The 21,798-nt window shown below is 52.5% G+C and overlaps 2 protein-coding genes across 5 annotated transcripts; both read right to left on the reverse strand.

The window, feature by feature from the left end:
* Positions 1-2,261: 2,261 nt before the first annotated feature.
* Positions 2,262-4,779, reverse strand: LOC125430622 (forkhead box protein J1.2-like). Of its 2 annotated transcripts, XM_048492652.1 has the most exons (3): positions 4,433-4,779; positions 3,803-4,308; positions 2,262-3,134 (listed from the first exon to the last, which is right to left on the reverse strand). In XM_048492652.1, exons 2-3 carry the CDS (start codon positions 4,265-4,267, stop codon positions 2,535-2,537), a joined length of 1,065 nt encoding a protein of 354 aa, XP_048348609.1. In that variant the 5' UTR covers positions 4,268-4,308; positions 4,433-4,779; the 3' UTR covers positions 2,262-2,534. The 2 variants fall into 2 exon arrangements, with proteins under 2 accessions (XP_048348609.1, XP_048348608.1); XM_048492651.1 differs by having other exon boundaries at positions 3,803-4,779.
* A 4,132-nt stretch (positions 4,780-8,911) lies between these two features.
* On the reverse strand, positions 8,912-20,614 carry NAA60 (N-alpha-acetyltransferase 60, NatF catalytic subunit). 3 transcript variants are annotated; one of them, XM_048492656.1, is made up of 7 exons: positions 20,500-20,614; positions 14,779-14,894; positions 13,966-14,095; positions 13,529-13,625; positions 12,047-12,281; positions 11,562-11,725; positions 8,912-10,877 (listed from the first exon to the last, which is right to left on the reverse strand). In XM_048492656.1, exons 2-6 carry the CDS (start codon positions 14,886-14,888, stop codon positions 11,569-11,571), a joined length of 729 nt encoding a protein of 242 aa, XP_048348613.1. In that variant the 5' UTR covers positions 14,889-14,894; positions 20,500-20,614; the 3' UTR covers positions 8,912-10,877; positions 11,562-11,568. The 3 variants fall into 3 exon arrangements, with proteins under 3 accessions (XP_048348613.1, XP_048348615.1, XP_048348614.1); XM_048492658.1 differs by lacking the exon at positions 20,500-20,614 and adding an exon at positions 20,377-20,495; XM_048492657.1 differs by lacking the exon at positions 20,500-20,614 and adding an exon at positions 20,146-20,312.
* Between the last annotated feature and the right edge of the window lie 1,184 nt (positions 20,615-21,798).

Raw genomic sequence — 21,798 nt, forward strand, 5'->3', positions numbered from 1 at the left:
GGCTGTTGGGTGGGTGGGGAGGTCGTGGATGCCAACTCCTTGACCGCAGGGTGCCCCAGTGGCTCAGTCGGCTGCCCATTCAGAAGGGTGGAGATCTACTCCAGCATGGTGTGATGGTGAAGTGCGGCAGACTCTAATCTGGAGAACCGGGTTTGATTCCCCACTCCTCCACATGAGCGGCGGACTCTTATCTGGTGAACTAGATTTGATTTCCCCACTCCTCTCCACAAAGCCTGCTGGGTGACCTTGGGCTAGTCACAGTTCTGCTGGAGCCCTCTCAGTCCCACCTGCCTCACAAGATGCCTGTCTGAGTGGGGAGAGGAAGGAATGGAGATTGTAAGCTGCTGTGAGACTCCTTAAAGCACAGGTGTCAAACTCGCGGCCCTCCAGATGTTAGGGACTACACAGTTCCCATCATCCCCTGCCATCATCACGTTGGCAGGGGGTGATGGGAACTGTAGTCCACAACATCTGAAGGGCCACGAGTTTGACACCTATGCCTTAAAGGTATAAAGGCAGAGAAAAGCAGGGTATAAATCCAAATTCGTCGTCTTCTGCTCCCTCTGGTAGCGAAGGAGGCGTGCATCTTTGGAGCTGCTCCTGGGGGCCACAGGTGGCAGGCTGCTGCTGCTGCTGCTGCAGTCATCCTATTTGTGGGTTTCTGCTAGTTGGCCCCCGTGGGAGCAGAATGCTGGACCTGGTGGTCCTTCTTGGCTCTTGGGCTTCTTGGCTCTTGGGCTTTCTGCAGGGCCAAGAGGGGCTTCTCACCTAAGCTGGCTTCCGGGGCAAATATGATGAAGTACAGGGAACGGTTTGGACACGAGGAGCACACACCTGTTCTCTTTCTCGCCCTAGATGAAGGGCGGGACCTATGGCACTCTCTTGCTGATTGTGGGGCCAGCTCTTTGAGGGCTGCAGCCAAGCCACCCTGGTTGGTTTTCAGGGGCAGCTGTGGTGGCACGGCCCTGCCCGCCTGCCTCTTCCCCTGAGTGCTGGGAGCAGAGCTGGGCTGCCTTGGCGTGTTCACTCATTCTCTCCCTGGCTGGTGCTTCCACGCAACTAGATGTGCAGCAGCACAGGGGACCTTTTGCAGCACCTGCTGGCCCTCTCTGCCTCCTGCAGCTCTTGCCGCTGCTCAGCTGTCCCTTTGAGGCCTTTTGAGGGTGTTGCTTTGCTCATGGCAGATTTTCCTGGCTCAAGGCCGGGCCAAGCCTAAGTCTGGGCTCCACAACACAGAGCCCACCATTTGTTTTTGGAAGGCGGATGGGACTTGGTGGGGTTTTCCCCTCACAAGGGTTTCCAATTGGTAGTGTGCATATTTTTTTAAAAACAGGGGCTTTGGCAGCATCTGCTGCAACAGGACAAGGGTCTCCACTGTGTGGCCGAGGGGAAGCTACAGCAGCCATGCTGAGACTTGCTCCACAGTGCTGGGTGAAAATTCCACAATGTTGAGGACCCCTGGTCGAGGGAAAGGGTCAGGTGGCCCTGCCCCAGCAAGGAAAGGCCTGCTCCAAAGCACTCCCCCAGTCCTATCAAGCTAAACCTGGCAGGGTCACCCTGGACTGGGGTGAACAGGTAGGGCCATCCTCCTTGCCCCAGTGCCCCTAAGGTCAGCCGCTTCTGTGCCCAGTGCCAGGGGCTCCTGCTGGCTTCGTTTCCCCGCTGCTGCTTCTCCCGCCTTGCCAGGCCCAGAGGTGGGGCTGGTGCTGGGTAGGCCATGCCCGCCTTGCCCTGAGTGGTGCCCGAGTCCTGTGTGACCTGACCTGCGCCTCTGTGGCTTGCACAGGCAGGAGGGGTCGCGATGGTGCCCCTGGGGCCAGTCTGCAAAGGAGGCCCGCCTGGAACCCACAACCCAAACAGGAGGGTTTGCAATTGCAAAGCGGAAGCCCCCTCCACCCCAGCTGCAGTCCTTGCCTGGAGGGGCAGCCCACGTGCAGAGCAGAGGAAGACACCGGATGTCACACCTGGCCAATTGGGGCCCAACTCCTCTTCCTACGGGAGTTTTACCTGTTAGGCTCGGCTGGGACGGGCACCCAGAGAGGCCTACGCAAGATCTTGCGACAGATTATTGTCATGGAAAGTCTGGAAAGATGCGGGGGCGGGGGGGGCATTCCAGGAGGTCGATTGGGGACATTAAATGCAGAGCAAAGTGCCAAGAGTGTGTGAGTGTGTGTGTGTGTGTGTGTGTCCGGGGGGGGGGGTCTGTGTTGCCCCCACCCCTCGTGTCAAAAACCCAAACAAGCATCAGCTTCATTCCTTGCCTGTGTTTACTGGAAGCAGGGTCTGCTGCCAAGAGCTTTACTTCGGCTTTTGTACAAAAATGGAAAAGTGGAAGGTGGGGGAGTCAGTCAGGGCCTCAGACCCGTGGGGCGGGGGCCACACTAGGGGACTTGCCCCCCCTGCCCCACACCAGCCGCGCCTTCTTGCAGCCGGAGTAGGCCAGCAGCCCCCAGCCAGCCAAGCGGGTGCCCCCCTCCCCCCGACAGCGCCTGCTGGCCCTCAGGTCTGGCTGGCAGCAGCAGCTCCCCCATGGCTCAAGCTTCCCAGGGCGCCATCCCGAGCAGGAAGGTGTCGGCGAAGGCGGGCTCCTCGTCCAGGCCCCAACTGGCCCCCAGGGGCGGCTCCTCCCCGGCTTCCTCCCACGGCTCAGTCAGAGGCTTCGAGGAGCGCAGCACCAGGTCCTCCTCCTCCTCGTGCTCCTGCTGGGCCGGGGGAGTGGTGGGCCGGGCCGGGCTCAGGGTGCCGAGGGGTGGCGGGGGGATCAGGCCGTCGAGGGCTGCACTGAGCTCCAGGTCTTCGCTGGCAGCTGCATCAGCACCCTCCAGCCCCAGTGCCCAGCTGAGCTGGCCCCGCAGGACGGCTGCCTCCTGGCTGAGCTCTGCTGCGGCCCTCCGAAGTGTAGCCTGTGGGCCTTGGCCTCTTCTGGCCCTCCGAGGGCACCCCCGTCTGGTGCCGGCAGCAGCAGCCGCAGCAGAGGGCAGGGCTGGCATTCGCTTCCGTGGCGTCCCCCCGTTGGTCAGCCTGCCCGCGAACTGGGGGTTGAGCTGCCAGAAGCCCCCTTTGCCAGGCTCGTCCTTGCCCCGCGGCACCTTCTGGAAACAGCGGTTCAGCGACAGGTTGTGGCGGATGGAGTTCTGCGGCAGACAGACAGAAAGACAGGAGGCTTAGCAGCAGGGGGCAAGAGGAAAGGAGAAGAAGTGCCCTTCATATCCGGCCTTTCTCTCCTAAAAAGAGCCTCGGACAACCTTGGGCCAGCCCAACCTACTTCACAGGGTTGTTGTGAGGATAAAGTGGAGGAGAACACTATAAGCCACTTTGCATTCCCATCGGAAGAAGAGAAGAGGGGTTTGGATTGATATCCCTGCCTTCCTCTCCTGTAAGGAGTCCCAAAACAGTGTACAAACCCTTTCCATGCTTCTCCCCACAACAGACATCTTGTGAGGCAGGTGGGGCTGAGAGTTCAGAGACAACTGGTCACCCAGCAGGGTCCGGGTGAGGAGCAGGGAAACAAATCTGGCTCACCAGATAAGACCCTGCCACTGAAGTGGAGGAGAGGGGGAATCAAACTCAGAGTGGGTTAATGGGTGCCCAGCGCATGGCTGAACAAGTCTCCGGCAGAACCAGCCCAAGGGATTTGGGAGGCAGCAATGCGGCTCCTGGCTGGCCTCTGGCCACAGCCGTCTCTCCCACCCCTGCTGAGGCAGCAAGCGACCCACAAGGCCCCTTAACCTTGACACAAACTGCTACCCCGCCCCCCACCCCCCTGCAGCCCTTTGCCCCACCCGGACTGCCCGTTATTCACCTGCCAGCTGGGCTCTGCGTTGCGGTAGTAGCAGAAATTCTCCATGATCCAGGAGTAAATGGAGGCGAGGGTGAGCTTGGCCCCTTGGGCGGCCTGCATGGCCATGCAGATGAGGGTGGCGTAGGAATAGGGAGGCTTCGCCCGGGCATTGGTCCTGTAGTCGACTGTTCCAAGAGCTGGCAGGGGAGGCTGCCAGAAGCTGGCGCTGGAGGGGGTGAACTTGCCCGTGCTTGGGGGCATCCCCTGGCCGGCTGTGTCTCCGGCTGGAGGGCTGGCTGGGCCGTAGCAGCCCTGAAGGACCCTTGAGGGCCCAAGCTGGACAGAAGCGGAGGGTGCCTCCGGGTCAGCAGGGAGGAAGGAGAACTCCTGGAGCCACTGGAGGTTGGTGAGGCTGTCGTCCGGAATCCCGGCCCCATGGCCCCCCTTCCAAGCCCGCAGGTGTGCAGGTGAGCTGCGGCTGGCCATGGTCCGTAGCCCCGAGCCCCACCGGGCCCTGCTTTCTCCTGCTGTGAAGCAAAGAAGGGGTGGGCGAGACGAAGGCGACGGCTGCCTCGGGAGATTTCCTGCAGGGCCTGAGACAAAAGGGATGCTGTAGCTGGCCTCCCCCCCTCCCCCGCTGGATTCGGTTACCTGTGCTCTCTTTGCCAGAGCCTTGCAGCCGCCCGCCTCTTTGGGAAGCGGCTCCCTGGGGACCAGCGATCCTGTTTCCGAGGGTGTCCAGATGGCCACAGTCGAGCCAGGGTTCATGTTCGCCTTCATTAAGGGAGTGCGAGGCTAAGCCTATTGGGCTGCAACCTGAGAAGGCCCAGGGTGGGGGGATCACAGCTCCCCCCCATGGACTAGCTAGCTGACAAAAGGCCAGAGGCAGCTGCAAGGCCCAAAAGGTATCTTTTGGCTTCTGAGAAACAGCCGTGGGTGGTGGTCAAACCACCTGAATCATTCATGTGCGTTTGAGTCACCTGGAGGGATGTGCCCACCCCAGCCCACTGCTCTGGCCCACCTTCTGCCCCCCTTGCTGTGAGCTGCAACGTTTCTGGACTGGGCCTTGCAAAGAACAACCACCGCCAAAGAAGTCTCCTCCGGGCAAAGGAGGGGGCAATAAGAGCCAAGGCGAGTCCCTGGTTGAAATGCTGGGCCGAAGGATGAGAAAGGAGCAGGCCAGGGTGGCGGGAGGGCAGGTGTGAAGTAGTCTCTCCCCCCTCCCCCCCCCAAAGGTCTTGAGGCAGGGAATTGCCCGGAACACCAGGGATGAGACATGACTCTTGGCCTGGCCCTTGAACACACACCTTTCACAGGTGAGACATGACTCTTGGACTGGCCCTTGGACACACGCCTTTCACAGGTGCCAACTCCTTGTCACCTTTGCAAAGCCCCTCCCCCAGAAGCTTCCTTTCTCCCTTTCACACAACCTCAGGCAGATCCATGTCGGGGTTCCCAGTGACAGGCACCGTAATCCCAGAAAGCAGTTTTGTGGGAGAAAGCCCCACCAAGTGGAAGCCTGAGCTAATCAGTGTCTGTTTGGTCCTCAAGAGATCCCAAAAACATGGCTGTTAAGGGGCTAAAGTGGATTAATTTAAACCCAGTCCTGCTGGGGTCAGGGTCTGCAAACACGGGCCAGTTTCTCTGACGTGCATCAGGCCGTCACAGGCAGATCCAAGAAAGCCCAGCAAGGGCTCGTGTGGATTGCCGACAGCACGCAGACGTGTGTCACGCATGCACGGGAGCATGTCTTGGGCTTCGCATAACAGACCACTTGGATGTGGGTCTTTGCAGAGGCCCCAACGTTCCCATGTTGCACAACAGACCACCTCCCACCCCTGCAGTTGAAACCTCTTCTGGCTGGGTGGCTCTCTGCGTGCAATCAAAGGGATCGCCACAAACTTTTTGCCCTTGAGAATCAAAAGCCCAGTGCCAACCAGGAAACACAAAGGACTCTGTGTCAACACGCAGTCCTTCATGTGGCATCAGGCTGCTTCCAGTTTATGGTGACCCTATGAGTTCCTGCCCTCCCAAATGTCCTAACCTTAACAGTGCTTTGATTATGAGTTCCTACATTGCAGGAGGGTTGGCCTTGACGGCCCTGGGGGGTTTCTTCCAACTCTATGATTCTAACAGCCTTGCTCAGGTCCTGCCTTTATAGAGTCAATCCACCTCTGCTTCTGCTGCCTTCCACTTTTCTTAGCATTACTGTCTTTTCTAGTGAATCTTATCTTCTTATAATGTGACCAAAATACAGTAGCCTCAGTATTGTCATTTTACCTTCTAGGGACAGATCAGGTGTGATGTGATCTAGGGCCCATTTCTTTCTTTTCTTTTCTGCAGTCCACAATATCCATAACACGCTCTTCCGAGACCACATTTCAAAGGCTTTCTTCATTGCCCAATTTTAACACCGGTACATGGTGACAGGAAATTCTATGCAACCTTCAGAGCACTTAATCTCCTCGCTAAAAGCATATGTTCTTCCTACAATACTTAAAGATCTGTTCTGGCTCCTTTCTGGCAGCTGCCTTTCCCAGCCTCCAACTCCGCCTGATTTATTGGTTGTCGCCTCCCTTTTGGTCAGTGATGGAGCCAAGGAATAGTTTCAGTTTCCTCTCCACCAGCCTTGCATTTTGCCTTCTTGGTGATCAGCTGTACTCCTGCCTTGGCACTTTCTGCTTTTAATTTTCTTCCGCAGTCGTTTCAGGTCGTTGCTGTTTTCCAACTGCAATGTGATGTTATCTGCATATTGTTTTGTATGTTCTTATTATTTTACATTCTGTATTGTGTTATTATTGTTGTTGTTCACCGCCCTGAGCCCTGTGAGGAAAGGCGGGTGATAAATCAAATTATAAAATAAAAAATAAAATGGATATCTCAAATGGTTAATGTGTTAGGTTGGCTCCCCACGCTGTCACCTAAATCCAAACCAGCTCACCTTGTGACATGTTCTTCATACAGACTTAAGAGATGGGGACATCAGATGCATCCCTGTCTGTTGCCTTGGCCCTTCGGGAGCCACTCTGTTTCTCCATATTCTGTCCCCACCCACTTCCAATAAAACCGGACAATAGTTTTGTGGAAGGGTTTCACAGCCGGATTCAACTGGTGGTGGTGGATTTTCCGGGCTGTGTGGCCGTGGTCTGGTGGATCTTGTTCCTAACGTTTCACTTGCATAACCAGGCAGTAGTTTTTCTCCAGTCCCTCACGCAGACTACACTTCCCAAAATGCACAGCGCGGCCAGCTACACCCCCCCCCCCCCCATGGGCGGTGTAGGCTGAAGTGCGAAATAACCTCCCTAGCCAGCCTCCGGCCTGCTCAGTTCTCGCGAGCACCATTGACTCGGCCTCCCTCACTCCGCCCGTCCATTGGGAGGCCGGCCTTCGGTGCCCTTCCTCAGCCGCTGGCCCTGTCCGGCTTGAGTGAGCTGAAGCGGGGCGAGGTCCTCTGGCTGGAGCCCCGCCACGCTCTTCGCCCGTATCTCGCTGAGGGACGGAGCCGCAGAGGCAGTGGGGCGGGGCCAAGGGCAGCAGGGGGCGGGGTTTCGCCGAGGGTCCCCCGTGGCCGCGCCGCGCCGCCTGGCCCACCTTGGATCGGGCTGTTCTGGGTCGTGCTCTTCCCGGTGGTCTCCCTGGCCCGGGCTGAGGCGGGGCCTGGCCTCGCATGTGGCCCGGCCGACGGCACCCCTCCACGCCACAGCTGAGCTTGCAGGAGCTCCGCTTGCTGCTCTCCCATGGGCGGGAGGTGGGGCAGGATAGCCTCAACCCGCCAGAAGCAGAGCACTTTGAGAGACTGCCGCCACCTACCTTCAGGGGATTTCTCTGCATTGGAGGGCATGTTTATGTTTGACCACCAAGAGTGTTCAACACCACTCACAGCAGACAGAAACTGCAGTGGCTTTGTCACCAAGCTAGGCCGGGGGTGGGGGTGTCAGTGCCTTGATGTCTTGCTGTGTGTGAATTGTAAATATTTCCCTCTTCCCTTCCTGGCAATCTCCTGGCACCAGCCCACCTTCAAAGAGCTGTGAAAGGTTTCCAGGTCCTTTGAAGCACTGTAGTGTAATTGTGGTAGAAACTGTAGTAGACATTTGGTGTGGGGCAAAACGGGGGGGGGGGGGGGTTTAAAGGTCCTGGATCCGAGCACTCTAGCTCAGATCCTGCTTTACTCTTTGTATTACCTGGAATAAACTGCTTTTGAACTTTCCTATGGTCTCTGTTATTTCCACGTTTGAGAGTCTGACAGTGGGTGGGTCTGTGGTTGCTACCTGTATGTTTTGATACATGGGTGGGCATTTCAACAACATCCGTAGGCCTGGCAGCCTCTCCCTGCAGCATCCACTGGCTCGTGGGGTAGGTGAGATGCAAGGCAGGGTCACCCAAGGTACTTCATGGCTGTGTGTGTGTGTGGGGGGGGAAGGGACTTGAACCCAGGTCTGCTAAGTCCTAGCCCAGAATGATTTACCATCAACGTTAAAGATAGGCCCCTTTGCACGCTCCGGATCATTACTGATCCATGGGGTGATGTCACATCACGTCATTTACTAGCTGGTTTGCCAACCTTGCTGGCTCTCAAAAAGGAAACCCCCTACCAGATCCAGATCTCAAAGGGATCAGCTCACCTGCCATCCCCCTTGCACCAACAGCACCTGTGTCTGCCCCCTCATTGGGGTCTGATGGGTGGAAGAAACTTTGGCAGTAGTACAGGGCAGCCCACTGGAAGCATTGGGTGGGAAATGTGCAAAGGAAGCCAACCACAATGATTAAGCACCTTTCCTGTGAGTAGAGGCTGACAGTTTTATGGAGGACCATGAAGTCATACCTGGGGTGGAATGGGTGCTTTCCCTCCCTCTTCCACCATACAAACCTCAGGGCCACTCAGTGGCATTCCTGGGAAACAGACTCTGGTTTAAATGTAAAAGAGGATTGAAAGTACACATGGGGGCCCATCAGCAGCCACTGGCCACAGCGACTGAAAGCACCTTTCACCTTTAGAGGCAGCAGTGGGGAAGGCCAGGACTGGTTGGCTGGCCTGGAGGGACCTCAGGGCTCTTGTTCCCCACAAGAGTCCCATTTTCACCCAGGGAAAGAAGATGCCACACAGCAGCCACAAGAACACAACCCACAAAGAACCACAAACAAAATGTTTTAATCAGACATTGAAAGTGACCAGCTGACTGTTGTTTTGAATAAATAAAAGGTACAGCAGGCAAGTGGTCAACCTCAAAACCTTTACAGGGAGAGCAGGTGGCAGCTGCGCAGAGGGTGTCACAGGGAAGACGGAGGCTTGTTTCCCAGAAGCCACTGGTGAGTACTGGTTAAGTGCACTGAATTCAGATGTGGAAAAGTGTATGTAAAACCACAAAAGGAAACCAGAATGTACAAACTGGAACTCAAGACAGTCTCAAGCAAAAAAGAAAGATTTAGAAAAATACATTTAGAGAAGAACACACACTATGATGTATATTAAATGGGCTCTTCCCAACCCATCCCTTGCCCCCAGGACAGAAGGGCCTTTCACAAAGAGACCCTTTCTGCTTTTTGGTGCTACAGTAGAGAGAACCAATCTGTCTCTGCGGTAACCCCCGACTGCCTGGAGCGCATCTGCTGGGTTGACAGCTGGGCTTCGGCAGCATAACTGGGTCCTCCTTCTGAGTTCTTCTGGCTTCGCTGGCTCTGTCAGGAGGTTCTGATCCCTTCTTGGGATGCAACTATGCCCAGGGGACTAAGGACGTCCGGAGACTCACCAAGTACATGCACAAGCAACTGGCATTGTCCTCTCACGCAGGGACAAGCCCCACTGGGAGGAGGCAGGACCAACTCCAGTCCCACGGCCTTTTTCTTTCCCAATGTGGAGGTGATTCCTGAGTCCCACACCTCGGCCAGAGGCAGGGAGCCTCTTTAACAGTGTGGCCAGCGTGGTTGGGGAGGGACTTCTTGGGTCACATGGGAAGGAAAACCCCAAGCTCCCCAGAGGGCTCTGTTGCCTCCTAACTCATGGGGAAAGGGGAGAAGGTCCCTGGGAACAACGTCCAAGACCCTGAAAGGACAGACCACTGACCCCACACCCACCGACGGGAGATGCCTCTGCTGCAGCAGTAAAGCTCAACAACTGAAAAGCCCCACAGCTGCCTGGTGCCAGGGAGGCCGTCTTCCTTCTCTGTAGGCTGACTGCATTTGCAGAGCTGGAGGAACTGATTTCCCATTCCTTGAGGATCAGGGATAACATTACAGGGCTCAGTCCTGCACCCCTTTCTCAGCTTAATTGTTGTTGGAAAGTATCTTGTGCAAAACAGGCAAATAATTGCTCCACTGGAGGGCTCAAGGGCCAGGAACCAGAGATGGAACTCAGAGAGCTCAGCCCCTGGACTTTTCCAATCCTCGCTACACCTGAAAAGGGGAGACCATTTCAAAACTGTCCCTTGGAACCTCCAGAACACTGATGGGCAACCTCTGTCCTAAACGGGCTCCTGGCAGAAGATGCCGCACGTGCCTGGATCCCTGTTACCCAGGCTCGATTCACCCTCTGTCCTTGAGTTCTAGCTCAGACAAGAGGCAAAAGGATATATACACACTGTATACTGAATTATATACACACATTTCACTATGAAACAGCAAATTCGTTCCCTGTGTCTTCCACGTTTCCATCTGCTTCTTGCGGAGTCACAACCAGGCCAGCAAGTCCCAAACTGCAGGGCCAAGGAGCGCTCCCAGCTCCAGAGCAGGTCACAAGCCCCACCAAGACCACTCCTCCGACTTCTGCACTGCCTCCTTCCTTCAGCCCGCCACCTGGCAGGTCACCACTCCAAGCAGATTTCCAGAGTCTGCCGACATCTCCCACCTGGCGCTAGAGGACCTTGCTTGGGCACCAACAGCCGCTCACCTGCGGCACGGGGCCAGGCCCCTCTGAGACAGACTCTCTTAAGCGCCAAGCCAAGGTGGGGAACTGGGAGCCCAGCCAGGTGGACGGGCTCCCAAATGCCGCCTGGTCCACAGAAGGGCATCCTGGTCTGCAGGGTCAGGTCAGTTCACATGTGGAGCCCCTGGCTGCTTCCTCACAACAGAGCTGTGCAACTCCAGCAAACATGAGAACGGCCTGCAAGATAACCAGAAGGCTTTTTCAGGCAGAGTCTCTGCTCCACCCCCCTGCCCTCAGACCCAGGCAAGGAGGGGAGCAGATAAGTACAGCCTCACTCGACCAGGGACTAAAACAGCAGCTTCAGGGAAACCCCTGCTCAAAGTGAGCACTGCCAAATGGCGGAAACAGGGTGGAGGCTGAGTGGGGAGGAAGCTGGTTTGATATAGTGTTGGACTAGGATCTGGGAGACCTTGGCTCAAATCCCTCTTGTGCCTCTGAAGCTCGCTGGGCAACCTTGAGCTAGTCACAGTCTCTCAGCCTGACCTACCTCACAGGACTGCTGTGAGGCTAAAATGGAAGAGAATGAAATGAGCCACTTTGAGTCCTCATGAGGGTATAAGTGGATAGAATACAATAAAATTAAAAATGGCTTCTGGGAGGGTGGGCTGGCTCCCCAACTCCTGCACGTATTTTCTAAGCGAGCCAGCCAGTCTCCTGCCTGCATCAGTCCTTCAGATCCTCCACAGTTTTGTTTTATTGAATAATGCAATATTTTGCTCCCCGCTGAAAGGGGGGAGGCTGGCAACTGGCAGCAGGGGTGGCGGATGGGGGCCAAATTCATTGCCACAGAGTCCGTCCCATCTCACTCAGCATGGCACCCCCTTCCCTCGCTCCAAGCCATGCAGCCAGGCCGTGGCCTACCTTCGTGTCACATGGTCCGGCTGTATTCAATGCTGCTCTTTGCTGAGATACTTGACCACGGTAAAAGGCTGCAGAGGAGGCTCTGGGCTTGGCGGTAAATCCGCTGAGGAATCGTACAGGGGCTCAGACTGGCCAAGGCTGACCCAATGTGTTGGAGGTAATCCGTGCGCTGCCGTTAAGGAAGAGAACAAGGAGGACTGGGACAGACACAGGGGAGGGGCCACTCCTGCTGCACTGAACACGTTGACATTTTGCACATTACACAGGGACAAACCAAAATGTTCTGCTGTGCCCCCAGAGCACACCCCATGGAGTCCCTCTTTTCTTCCAGGTCTTGCAACCCCACATCCAGTGGGATGCATCCCATTCAGACTCCCAAGCCCTCTGTTTGCAGACCGCTGGGCAAGATCCTCTTCCCCCAGCTCCACTCGGGCTTCTTGGGACTGCACTGCTCCAGACGCAGCCCCATCACTAGCAAAGGATATAAGATTGTCCAGGGAGGGTGCCCGCCGTTGATGTACAGGACGTAAGTGAAGCCATCTTTGAGTACGCCCCTGATGGAGTAATAATAGGGCAGGTAGTGGTGCTGCTTGAAGTCTCTGTTCTCGTAGAAATTGATTGCGGTGTTGTTGGAGGTGAGGACGTGCAAATAGATGGCTTTGCAGTGGTCCTGGGCTGTGCTGGAGATGTGGTCTTTCAAGCTTTCCAGCAAGAGTGAGCCTGCCACAAGAGGGGACATGTGAGAAACAATGGGGAGCCCCGCCAGCACCCCCCTCCTCAGGGCTGGGCCAAGAACGTTTCCCCATTATGCATCTTGCCAAGAGGATGCAGACAGCTCAGGGGCTGCCAAAGGCCTGCATGAAAATCTGCACAGTGAAGCCCAAACCTCTGGCCAGATGCCATGCTGTGGAAATGTTTCCAGCTATTTTACCAGCACACTACATCTGGCAGAGCGAGCCAAAAGCCGGGCTCCTGAGGAGACCTGCCAAAATGTGAGCACCTTCCCCCTGCCAAGAACTGCAGGGCGATTTTATACCAATCTTCCTTAATCAAACTGCACCTTGAGGGAGCTTCAGCTCTGGCTGTGCATCTTTGCTGTAGACACAGAAAAGGCTTCCAAGGAATCTTACTTTTCTTTAAGGAAACAAAAACCAGGGAGGGAGGAAGCTTGTTTTCTGCTGCTCCAGAGACGAGAACCAGGAGTGACGGGTTCAAGGTGCAGGAAAAGAGATCCCACCTAAACATCAGGAGAAACTTCCTGACCTTCGGGGCTGTCTTGACAGTGGAATTTACTGCCTTGGGAGTGTGGTGGAGTCTCCTTCTTTGCAGGTTTTTAAAGAGAGGCTGGGTGGCCATCTGTCAGGACTGCTTGGATTGTGTGTTCCTGCAATGCAGGGGGTTGGGCTTGCTGGCCCTTGGGGGTCTCTTCTGACTCAATGATTCTACCTCTGCGTTATGACCCTGGACTTCCTTCATGTTCTCTCCTAACCAGGGCTGACCTCGCTTAGCTTCTGAGATCAGCTGAGATGAGGCTACCTCTGGCCACCCAGGTCAGGGCATGTTATTCCCTCTTTGATAAGACTTTTTTTTTTACCCATTTATCTGGGATAAACAAAGTAACCAGTCTAGTCATAGTTTTTGCTTCTAACATTTCGCCTGCATCTATGACTGGCATCTGAAGTGTGGAAAACCCACAACAGTCACTAGATTCTGGTCATGAAAGCCTCAATTAATCAGTCTAGCTTCCCAGGATCTTCTAGATCCCTTAAAAAATTGGCATGCAATTTGTTGTCTTTGTCTTCTAGCACAAAGATCAAATTTCAAATAGCCCATCATGTGGGAAACTGAGGCAGAACAAAACAACCTTCGTAGCACAGAAATGATAAGGAGCCATTCAGATGTGTTAGTGCTCAGGATGTGAGATGATACCAGCCCACAGACAGCTGAGCAAAGGAAAAGGCCCTTACCGATGCCATGCTTTCGGAATTCTTTCACCACGCCGAGGCTTAAAATGTAGGCCACTTGAGTATCCACAGGAAAGCTGGAAGCCAGAATGTCACCATCCTAGAAAGGGGAGCGGGGAACCATGTCAGAGGTCAGACATCAGCACCCAGGCTCTTCTGCCTTGGGTTCATTTGAAAAAAGAGATTCCCTGGCAACAAAATTGAACCATCTGGAGTAAAACAGAACTACCCTCATCCTTTACCCAGTGGATAAAGACTGTGACACCCTTTTCTGATGAGACTGTATTTGGACAGACTGTTATGTTGTGGGACATCTAGCGACTGGGTCTGAAGGCAGATGCTGACTTAAAACAGATGACAATTACAGGGTAAGAGGCAACCTTTGGCCAAAGGCGATCAAGGGGTGCATGTCTCCTCCAGGAGAGGGGCCCTTGGCCTACCTCTTTGTGTACTTTTGTCCGACTCTTGATCTCGGCTACTATCATTCCCACAATGAGGCCTCGGTAAGTGGCTGCCAAGGAGAAAAACTTCTTGTTCGAAGTGATGTCCCGATACCATGAGTCAGGGTACCTGGGGAGAAAGCAAACAGAGACAGGGAGGAGGCTGTTGACAAGTCCAGGCTGGCTAATGAAAAAGAGAGCCGAACTCTCGGAATAATGAGAACTAGGAGGGGAAATGTTCTGATGCTGTGCGGGACTCCCTTTCAAGCACTGTAGCTCTCTTGACTCAGATGGGTCCTCCACAGACACTGCCTGATTGTGGCAAACTGGCCAGGATGATATAGTGGGGAAAAGGAGTTTGGGTTCATATCCTGCTTTTTTTCACCACAAGGAATCTCACAGTGGCTCACAAACTCCTTCCCTTCCTCTCCCCACAACAGGCAACTTGTGAGGCAGGTGGAGCTGAGAGAGTTCTGGAGGAGCTGTGACTCTTTTAAGCATGTGGAGGAGCCAGGAAACAAATCTGGTTCACCAAATAACAGTCTGCTGTTCATGTGGAGGAGTGGGGAATCAAACTGCCAGATTAGAATCTGCCACTCTTAGCCACTACACCATACTTGTTTCACTGTGGGGCAGGGGGTATCATCACATGTCCTTGGGCCCTTCCTATAGCCCTCTTCCCACCCCAAACCCCCATGTATCCCCAAACTGAAGCTCAGGATTGCCTCCGCTCCTCTGTACAGCTCACCGGATTTCGTGGCCTTTCTCCCTCCTGACACCCCTCCCAACCCCAAAGCAAGGACTGTTACATACTCTATTGGGAACCAATCGCCGCAAAGCTGCTTGACCATGTCTATGTCATCATGGCACAGAAGGCGGAGGCTGATCTCACTAAGTGCAGTCGGGGGCACCTCCTCGGTCATTCACACCTAAAGGGGAGGGACAAGGCAAAGTCCGTTTGGGTGAACGTCGCCCACGTAAACAGGAGCGGTCAGCAAAGCAGGAAGTCACCAGACAGAGAATAAAGGAGACCGTCACCATTTGCCCCCTCTTCTTAATTAGCAATTTTTAAATGTATTTTCACAGTATAATTGACAGACATAGAAACAAGATACGAAACAAAAAGAATTCAAAACAGATAGAAATAGAACCAATAGGAACACAGCACATCTACCCAAAACTGTATTAACATAATCATTACACAGTGGATCCCAATGTGACATTCTAATATTTTCAGAGAAACCATTCCCAAACCTTTAAATCACTATCTCTTATAACTTAATAATTATCCAGGTTTTTTATTTTTACACGATCAATTCTGCTTCATATATGAAATAAAATTCCCATCTCTCATCAAATTCATGTTTTGCAGTTTGCCCGTTGCCATTACTCCCTCCTCACTTCCCACCACAAAAGACAACCAGTGTTCAGAGGTCTTATTCAAGACTTTTAGTTCACTTTTTAAAATGCTGGTAATTGATCTATCGATATATTGATATATTAATAAGATTAAAGGCAAAAAAGATTATATTAAAAAATTTAAGCATGCGTGACAGACAACCTGTGAAACATCCCCCCCCCCCCCCCGATCCAAGCAAAAACCAGCTGCAAACAGGGTGGGGGGTAATAATGGCAAACATGCTCTGAAACAAAGACTTTCTGACATCGTGGAAACCTCGCCGTGCATAATCAGCATTTCTCTGGCTTTCTGACAGCCTGTTTGTATCAGGACTGAGGGAGAGAAGCCATATTCTTGTAATTTCCATGTACAATTTTCAGTCATTTGGAATAACAACTATCTTGGGAGAATTACAGGCCTTAGTCCATGAAGTTTGAACCAATATTTGTTAAGATGAACCCACATACGAGCCTTAAGAGGAACTACCTCAGTCTCCAGTCTAAGGAGAATATTTGGTACACAGCACAGAACTCCTATCATAGAATGGAAGCATAGAGTTGGAAAAGACCACAAGGGCGGTCCAGTCCAACCCCCTGCCATGCAAGAAGACACAACCAAAGCACTTCTGACAGATGGCCATCCAGCCTCTCTTTAAAAACCTCCAGAGAAGAAGACTCCACCACCACCCACTTTCTACTGTCCAACAGCCCTTACTTTCAGGAAGTTCTTCCTAGTGTTTAGGTACCTTGAATCCATTACTCCGTGTCCTAGTCTCTGAGGCAGCGCAGCAGAAAAACAAGCTTGTCTCATCTTCAACATGACAGCTTTTCAAATTTATCATGTTACTCCTTAACCTTCTCATCTCCAGGCTAAACATACTGAGCTCTCTAAGCTCCTCCTCATATGGAATGGAATCCATACTTTTTACCATTTTGGTAATTTGCTGAACTGCTTCCAAAAGGTACAAATCTGGAAACCATAAGTTGATTGAGAAACCACCTTCCCATAAAAGACTCTAATTGCAGTGGGAGCATAAGAACATAAGAACTAGCCTGCTGGATCAGACCAGAGTCCATCTAGTCTAGCACTCTGCTACTCGCAGTGGCCCACCAGGTGCCTTTGGGAGCTCATGTGCAGGATGTGAAAGCAATGGCCTTCTGCTGCTGCTGCTCCTGAGCACCTGGTCTGCTAAGGCATTTGCAATCTGAGATCAAGGAGGATCAAGATTGGTAGCCATAGATCGACTTCTGCTCCATAAATCTGTCCAAGCCCTTTTTAAAGCTATCCAGGTTAGTGGCCATCACCACCTCCTGTGGCAGCATATTCCAAACACCAATCACACGTTGCGTGAAAAAGTGTTTCCTTTTATTAGTCCTAATTCTTCCCCCCAGCATTTTCAATGAATGCCCCCTGGTTCTAGTATTGTGAGAAAGAGAGAGTGGTGCTTAAGGGAGATCTTTTGGTTATTAATTCTGTCCATCCATGGGTTAAACATTGATAGGACTGAATTGCTTGCTCAGCAGAAGAAGCCGGAATCACATCGTTACAAAGGGTTTGGTCTAAACGGAGGAATTTTTGCCATTCAACTTTCCCAGTCCACAGGATTCTATGGAATTTTGAGTTAAGATATTAGCAGTAGGTTGAATAAAACCAGTACAAACCTTAATATTCAAATTAGATTTTATACTGAAACAAACTATGACTGGCTCTTTTGGATATCTTTTGGTTGAGGTTACCCATTAGTCCACATTATCCATCTGAAGAAAGCCTCTCCAAATTTCTATTTCCAGCTTGCACTATATTCTGGAACCCGCTATCTCTTTATCTCCCCTATCTCCCCTGCTTGACTTTTTTTTTTTTTTACTGTTAAAGGGATAAAATTGGGATGTGGGGCGGAGTAGATTATTAAGTTTGGGGTCTGGGTCTCCTTTTGAGATAGCCATCTTGAGATATATATGTAATTTTTAGAGTTAAGTAATTTATTACTGGAATGTTAATGCTTTATGTTTTAGTCCTTGTAAGTCACCCTGAGCCCAGTTTCAGCTGAAATGGGAGCAGTAGAAGTATAATAAAATAAATACAGAAAATCACTACCTGAAGTTTCAGACAAAGGGGCCGCCTTATTCCTGTTCTTGTTACCATATGTACACCTACAGGAACTTCCTTGGGTCCTTACAGGCGCCTATTTCCCCACATTCACTCCCACCAAGCCATTTCACAGCCTTCTAATCACATGCCATTCCATCCACAGTTTTCTCTCCACAAAGCAAGGGCCCTCTTCCAAAGTGGCAGCTAAGGTTATGCCATCAGCAAACACTAACCATATGAAAACTGCCACCAGATAGCCTTTCAAAACTATAGGGTTCATGGCGTATAAAAATAGGGGGAGGGGGAAAGGCTGTGAAGTTGGGCTATAAATAATTATTACAATTTGCAATCCTTTGGCTGTTAATATTAAATGTATTATACACAAACACTGGCATGTTGTTGCTAATTTACCAGGCTGTGTAAAACCAATCCTTGCGGCATTTAAGAAAACAAGATATTTATGTGATATTATGGTCAGGTATGATTTTTCATATTCTGTAAGTAATGTTGATGGACTTGTGGAACATTATATTTTTGGTAGCTGTTCCATTTGTCCTTTAAACATGGCAATTAAAAGGTTAGACAGTCTACAAATTAGAGTGTTGTGGGTTTTACAGGTTGTATGGCCATGTTACAGTGGCATTTTCTCCTGATGTTTTGCCTGCATCTGTGGCTGGCGTCTTCCAAGATCCTCTGAAGATGCCAGCCACAAATGCAGGTGAAACGTCAGGAGAAAATGCTACTGAACATGGCTATCCAACCTGGAAAACCCACAACACCCTAGTGATTCTGGTCGTGAAAGCCTTCAACAAATCTACGAGTTGTTTTCAAGAGCATCTTGGCACCTTTTGAATTGTAATTCAAAAAACGTTACTTATGTTATAAAACATCCCTGTGATTTATTATACACAGAGATGAGCAAAAACTTGCAGTATTGAACATGTCCTATATACTGAATAATTGCATAGAGGCCTGATGCTTGTCACACATTTTATTGAAAGAGGTCCTTCTGAGAAAGACAAGACGATTTTGTGTTATAAGAAAGTACAAGCCATATAAGTACAATCAGAATGTGTCAACACGTTACACTCTGACAAGAAACAGCCTTGAATTTATTGCTTAAGAACTTTTCACCATATGGTATGAATGTTTAAATGGATTTATCATGCTTCCTGTAATACTCTTCTAGATATGAGGTTGTACAATTGGAGTAATGTTTATACAGGCCCCATTAAAATGTATTACCTATAGTTGTAGAAGGTTTAGTGGCACACAGCTATTAGTGAGTGCTAGTCGGAAACATGGTAGGAATGCTCTGATGAGGTGTACAACTGCAGTAATGGTACAGATATTTTTGGAATGTATTTCTCTATTTTAATAATTATTTACAGCCTATCTTCACAGTGGGTTTCCCCTGTACTTTTAAAACAGCAGACATGGGAAGATCCATTATTCAAAGCTCAAACTGAAAATAAGAACTCAGGGTCTCCATTATTTATACCAAGGGGCACTTAGCGCCAGACAGAATTCCAAGGAAAGTATCAAGTCTACCACCACATCAGCAGCTCCCTCTCCAAACTTGAGACAAAATCACACATCACTGAATCTACAGGGGATGCAGCATAAGCCCAAGAAAACCAAGAGGCAGAGCTCTAGAATCAGATGACAGGACCAAGGAGAGGAGAATCCATCACAGGACCTGCACTCCAAACCAAGCACCCAAAGTCTCTTCCAATTTCTGACACCCGTCTGCTTCCTCACATTAAAGAGGCACCAAGTGAAACTGATACCTCAATCTACTCCTCCATTGCCTGGTCTGGCCAGTGGGTTTACAGAAGAAAACAAGGAGCAAGAGTCCCAGGAAAAAAACAGGAAATGGGAATGCTTTTCATTTCATTTCTTGGACTTGCACCCCGCCCTCCCCCGTAGGGCTCAGGAGAGAGTTATTAAAGCCTAGAAGGTTGGGGTTTAGTCAACCCACAGAGGACGGACTTATTCAGGACACCCCCTCCCCCAATCTACTGTATCTCAAATTCCTCAACAGAAAAAGTGCGAAATAAATCGCAGTAACTAAGTCAACACAGGACCAGGAGAGGAAGAGAGTGCGGCTCTACCCCAGGTGAGGGGGCCTGCCCCCGTGGCTGACATCCCATTGTGGCCTTTAAGGATTTGCTTGGAAGAGTCAGATATTCGTTTTGTTTACCCAGCGTTGCAACGACAAAACAGGTGCTCCTGCGCAACACCGGAAACACCGGCTTCGAAAGATAAACTGAAGATGAAATTATCAGATCTTTCCAGGCAGCCCCTGGGAACGGACTTCCCCCGGTCCTCTCCCAGAGGACCCCCACCCACTCCCGCACGGGGGGTGCCGGGGCCAGGGCAGGAAGTGGCGCCCTTGGAACTGCCTGCTTTGGGCCTCTGCCCGAGCAAAGGTCCCGCCAAGGCAGAGGGCAGGAGCAGGAAGGAAGTCGACACAGGCGGGGGGGGAGGGGGGAGAGACTCCCGGGGTCAGGCAGAGGGCCCGGCCTGGACTCCCTCCCGCACTCCCAGGGCGACGCTGCTGCTGCTGCTGCCACTCAAGCAGCCCCCCCCCCCGGCCACTCAACTGGGCGGCTGCTGAAGGGGGGCAGCGCGAGGGCGGGCGATTCAGCCCCCCCGCGCCACAACTCCCCCGGGGGGGGGGCGAGCCTCACCTTCTTGCCAGGCCTCAGGCTCTCAGCAGGGCCGGCCACGGGCAGCGCTGCTGGGGGGTCCAGGCCGGCGGGGAAGGCGCTGTGGCCCTCCAGGGCCCTCCCCCCCTCGCCTGGCCCGCCGACCCAGAAGCCGCACAGACCGGGCAGAAGGAACCGCAGTCTCCTCTCCACCCCCCCCCCCCGCACCACCACCACCACCACCACCACCACCACCACCACACAACCACACACAGAGATCACGGCCGCCCTGCTCTGCGGGGCTGTGGTGCTAGCGCAGCCATCCTTCACGGCCCAGCCTTTCGCCTCAGGCGGCTTGAGGGGTCCTCTGGGGGTGGCTGCCCCCCGCCTACTCGCCTGAGGGAGGGCGGCTGCCCCAGCGCGAGGCAGCGGCGTCCGGGCTCGGCTTCCCTCGGCGATACGACTCCTCTTAGCGGCCGGCTGCGACGGGCCCACCCCGCAAGAAGGCGCCGCCCCATTGGCCATCCCCGTGGGAGCCGCTCACGTGACCCTGACGGTCGCGGTGACGCCATCTTGGAGGAGGGCGAAGAAGAGCGCATGGCCAGCAGACCGACTTTTCCCTTTCACCTCTACCGGTTGCCACTCCAGGTTCCCCTGGAGAAAGTGGCTGCTTTGTCATATGGGCTCTAAAGGGCATCACATCCCTTCAGTGCTCCCTCCCCGCACCATATCCTACCCTGAGATCTCCAGTAATTCCCTGCCTGGAGCTGGCAACTGCAGTGGCCATGCTGCTCCCCCTCCGCCGCCTGGAGCCACTCACACGATGCTTTCACACACAGGGAACAATGCACTTTTCAGGCGCCAATGCAGCCATTTTCACACCTGAGGAAAACTGGTCTGCATCACCTGGAGATCGGTTAGATTCCAGTCCAGGAGCCCCTTCAAGGCCACAAAAGAGTTTCAGGGGATCAGTTTCTAAGTGTCAAAGCTCCCATGGTCACAAATACCCAGAAATGCAGGTTTCAGTGCTGGAAAAGACAATCATGCCAGGAAACATCAAAGGCCCAACATGAAATGGATGAACTCAAGGATGTCACACCCCTCAATTTGCAAGACCTGAGCAAAACGATTGGACGTTTTGGAGTTCACCATAAGTTGGAAGTGACTAGATGGCACCTAACAGAGGTGAGAAGGGCTTTGTAAAGGACGCTGAGGTGCAGCTGAGAACAGCTTGATTAGAGCAGGGGGGAAAGCTTGGGGGTGAAAAACTAGCACCTGTGGTGAGATAAAAATCTGATATGCCTATTCAGTGCCCCCCCCCCCAATGGGGGAGTGGGATTTATTGTTCTGAAATGGTGTTGAGAGATCCTAGTGCTGTCTTCCAGCTTGACTGACTGCTTTTCAAACATGCTGAATGATGCATTTCTCAACCTGGAGATTGGCAACCCTACTTCAATCCATTTGAAAGCAGTCATGTCTCCGCCAGTAACTAATTCTGCCCTTTTAAAGCCCCAGAAGAAATCCTGGCTGGCCTAAGTTAGATAAGAGATCTGTGGAACCTTAATGCTGCTAGGCTGTTTTTCACAGGGTGCACCAGTCCCCAAAAGATGCTTCTGCACTGTTTCCAGGGGAAGAAGTCATATAGACAGTGGAGGATGCTGTATTTGTAATTCCTTGAGAAAGCAATGAGCTGCA

This window comes from Sphaerodactylus townsendi, linkage group LG04, assembly GCF_021028975.2.
Source record: "Sphaerodactylus townsendi isolate TG3544 linkage group LG04, MPM_Stown_v2.3, whole genome shotgun sequence".
Classification (NCBI taxonomy): Eukaryota; Metazoa; Chordata; class Lepidosauria; order Squamata; family Sphaerodactylidae; genus Sphaerodactylus; species Sphaerodactylus townsendi.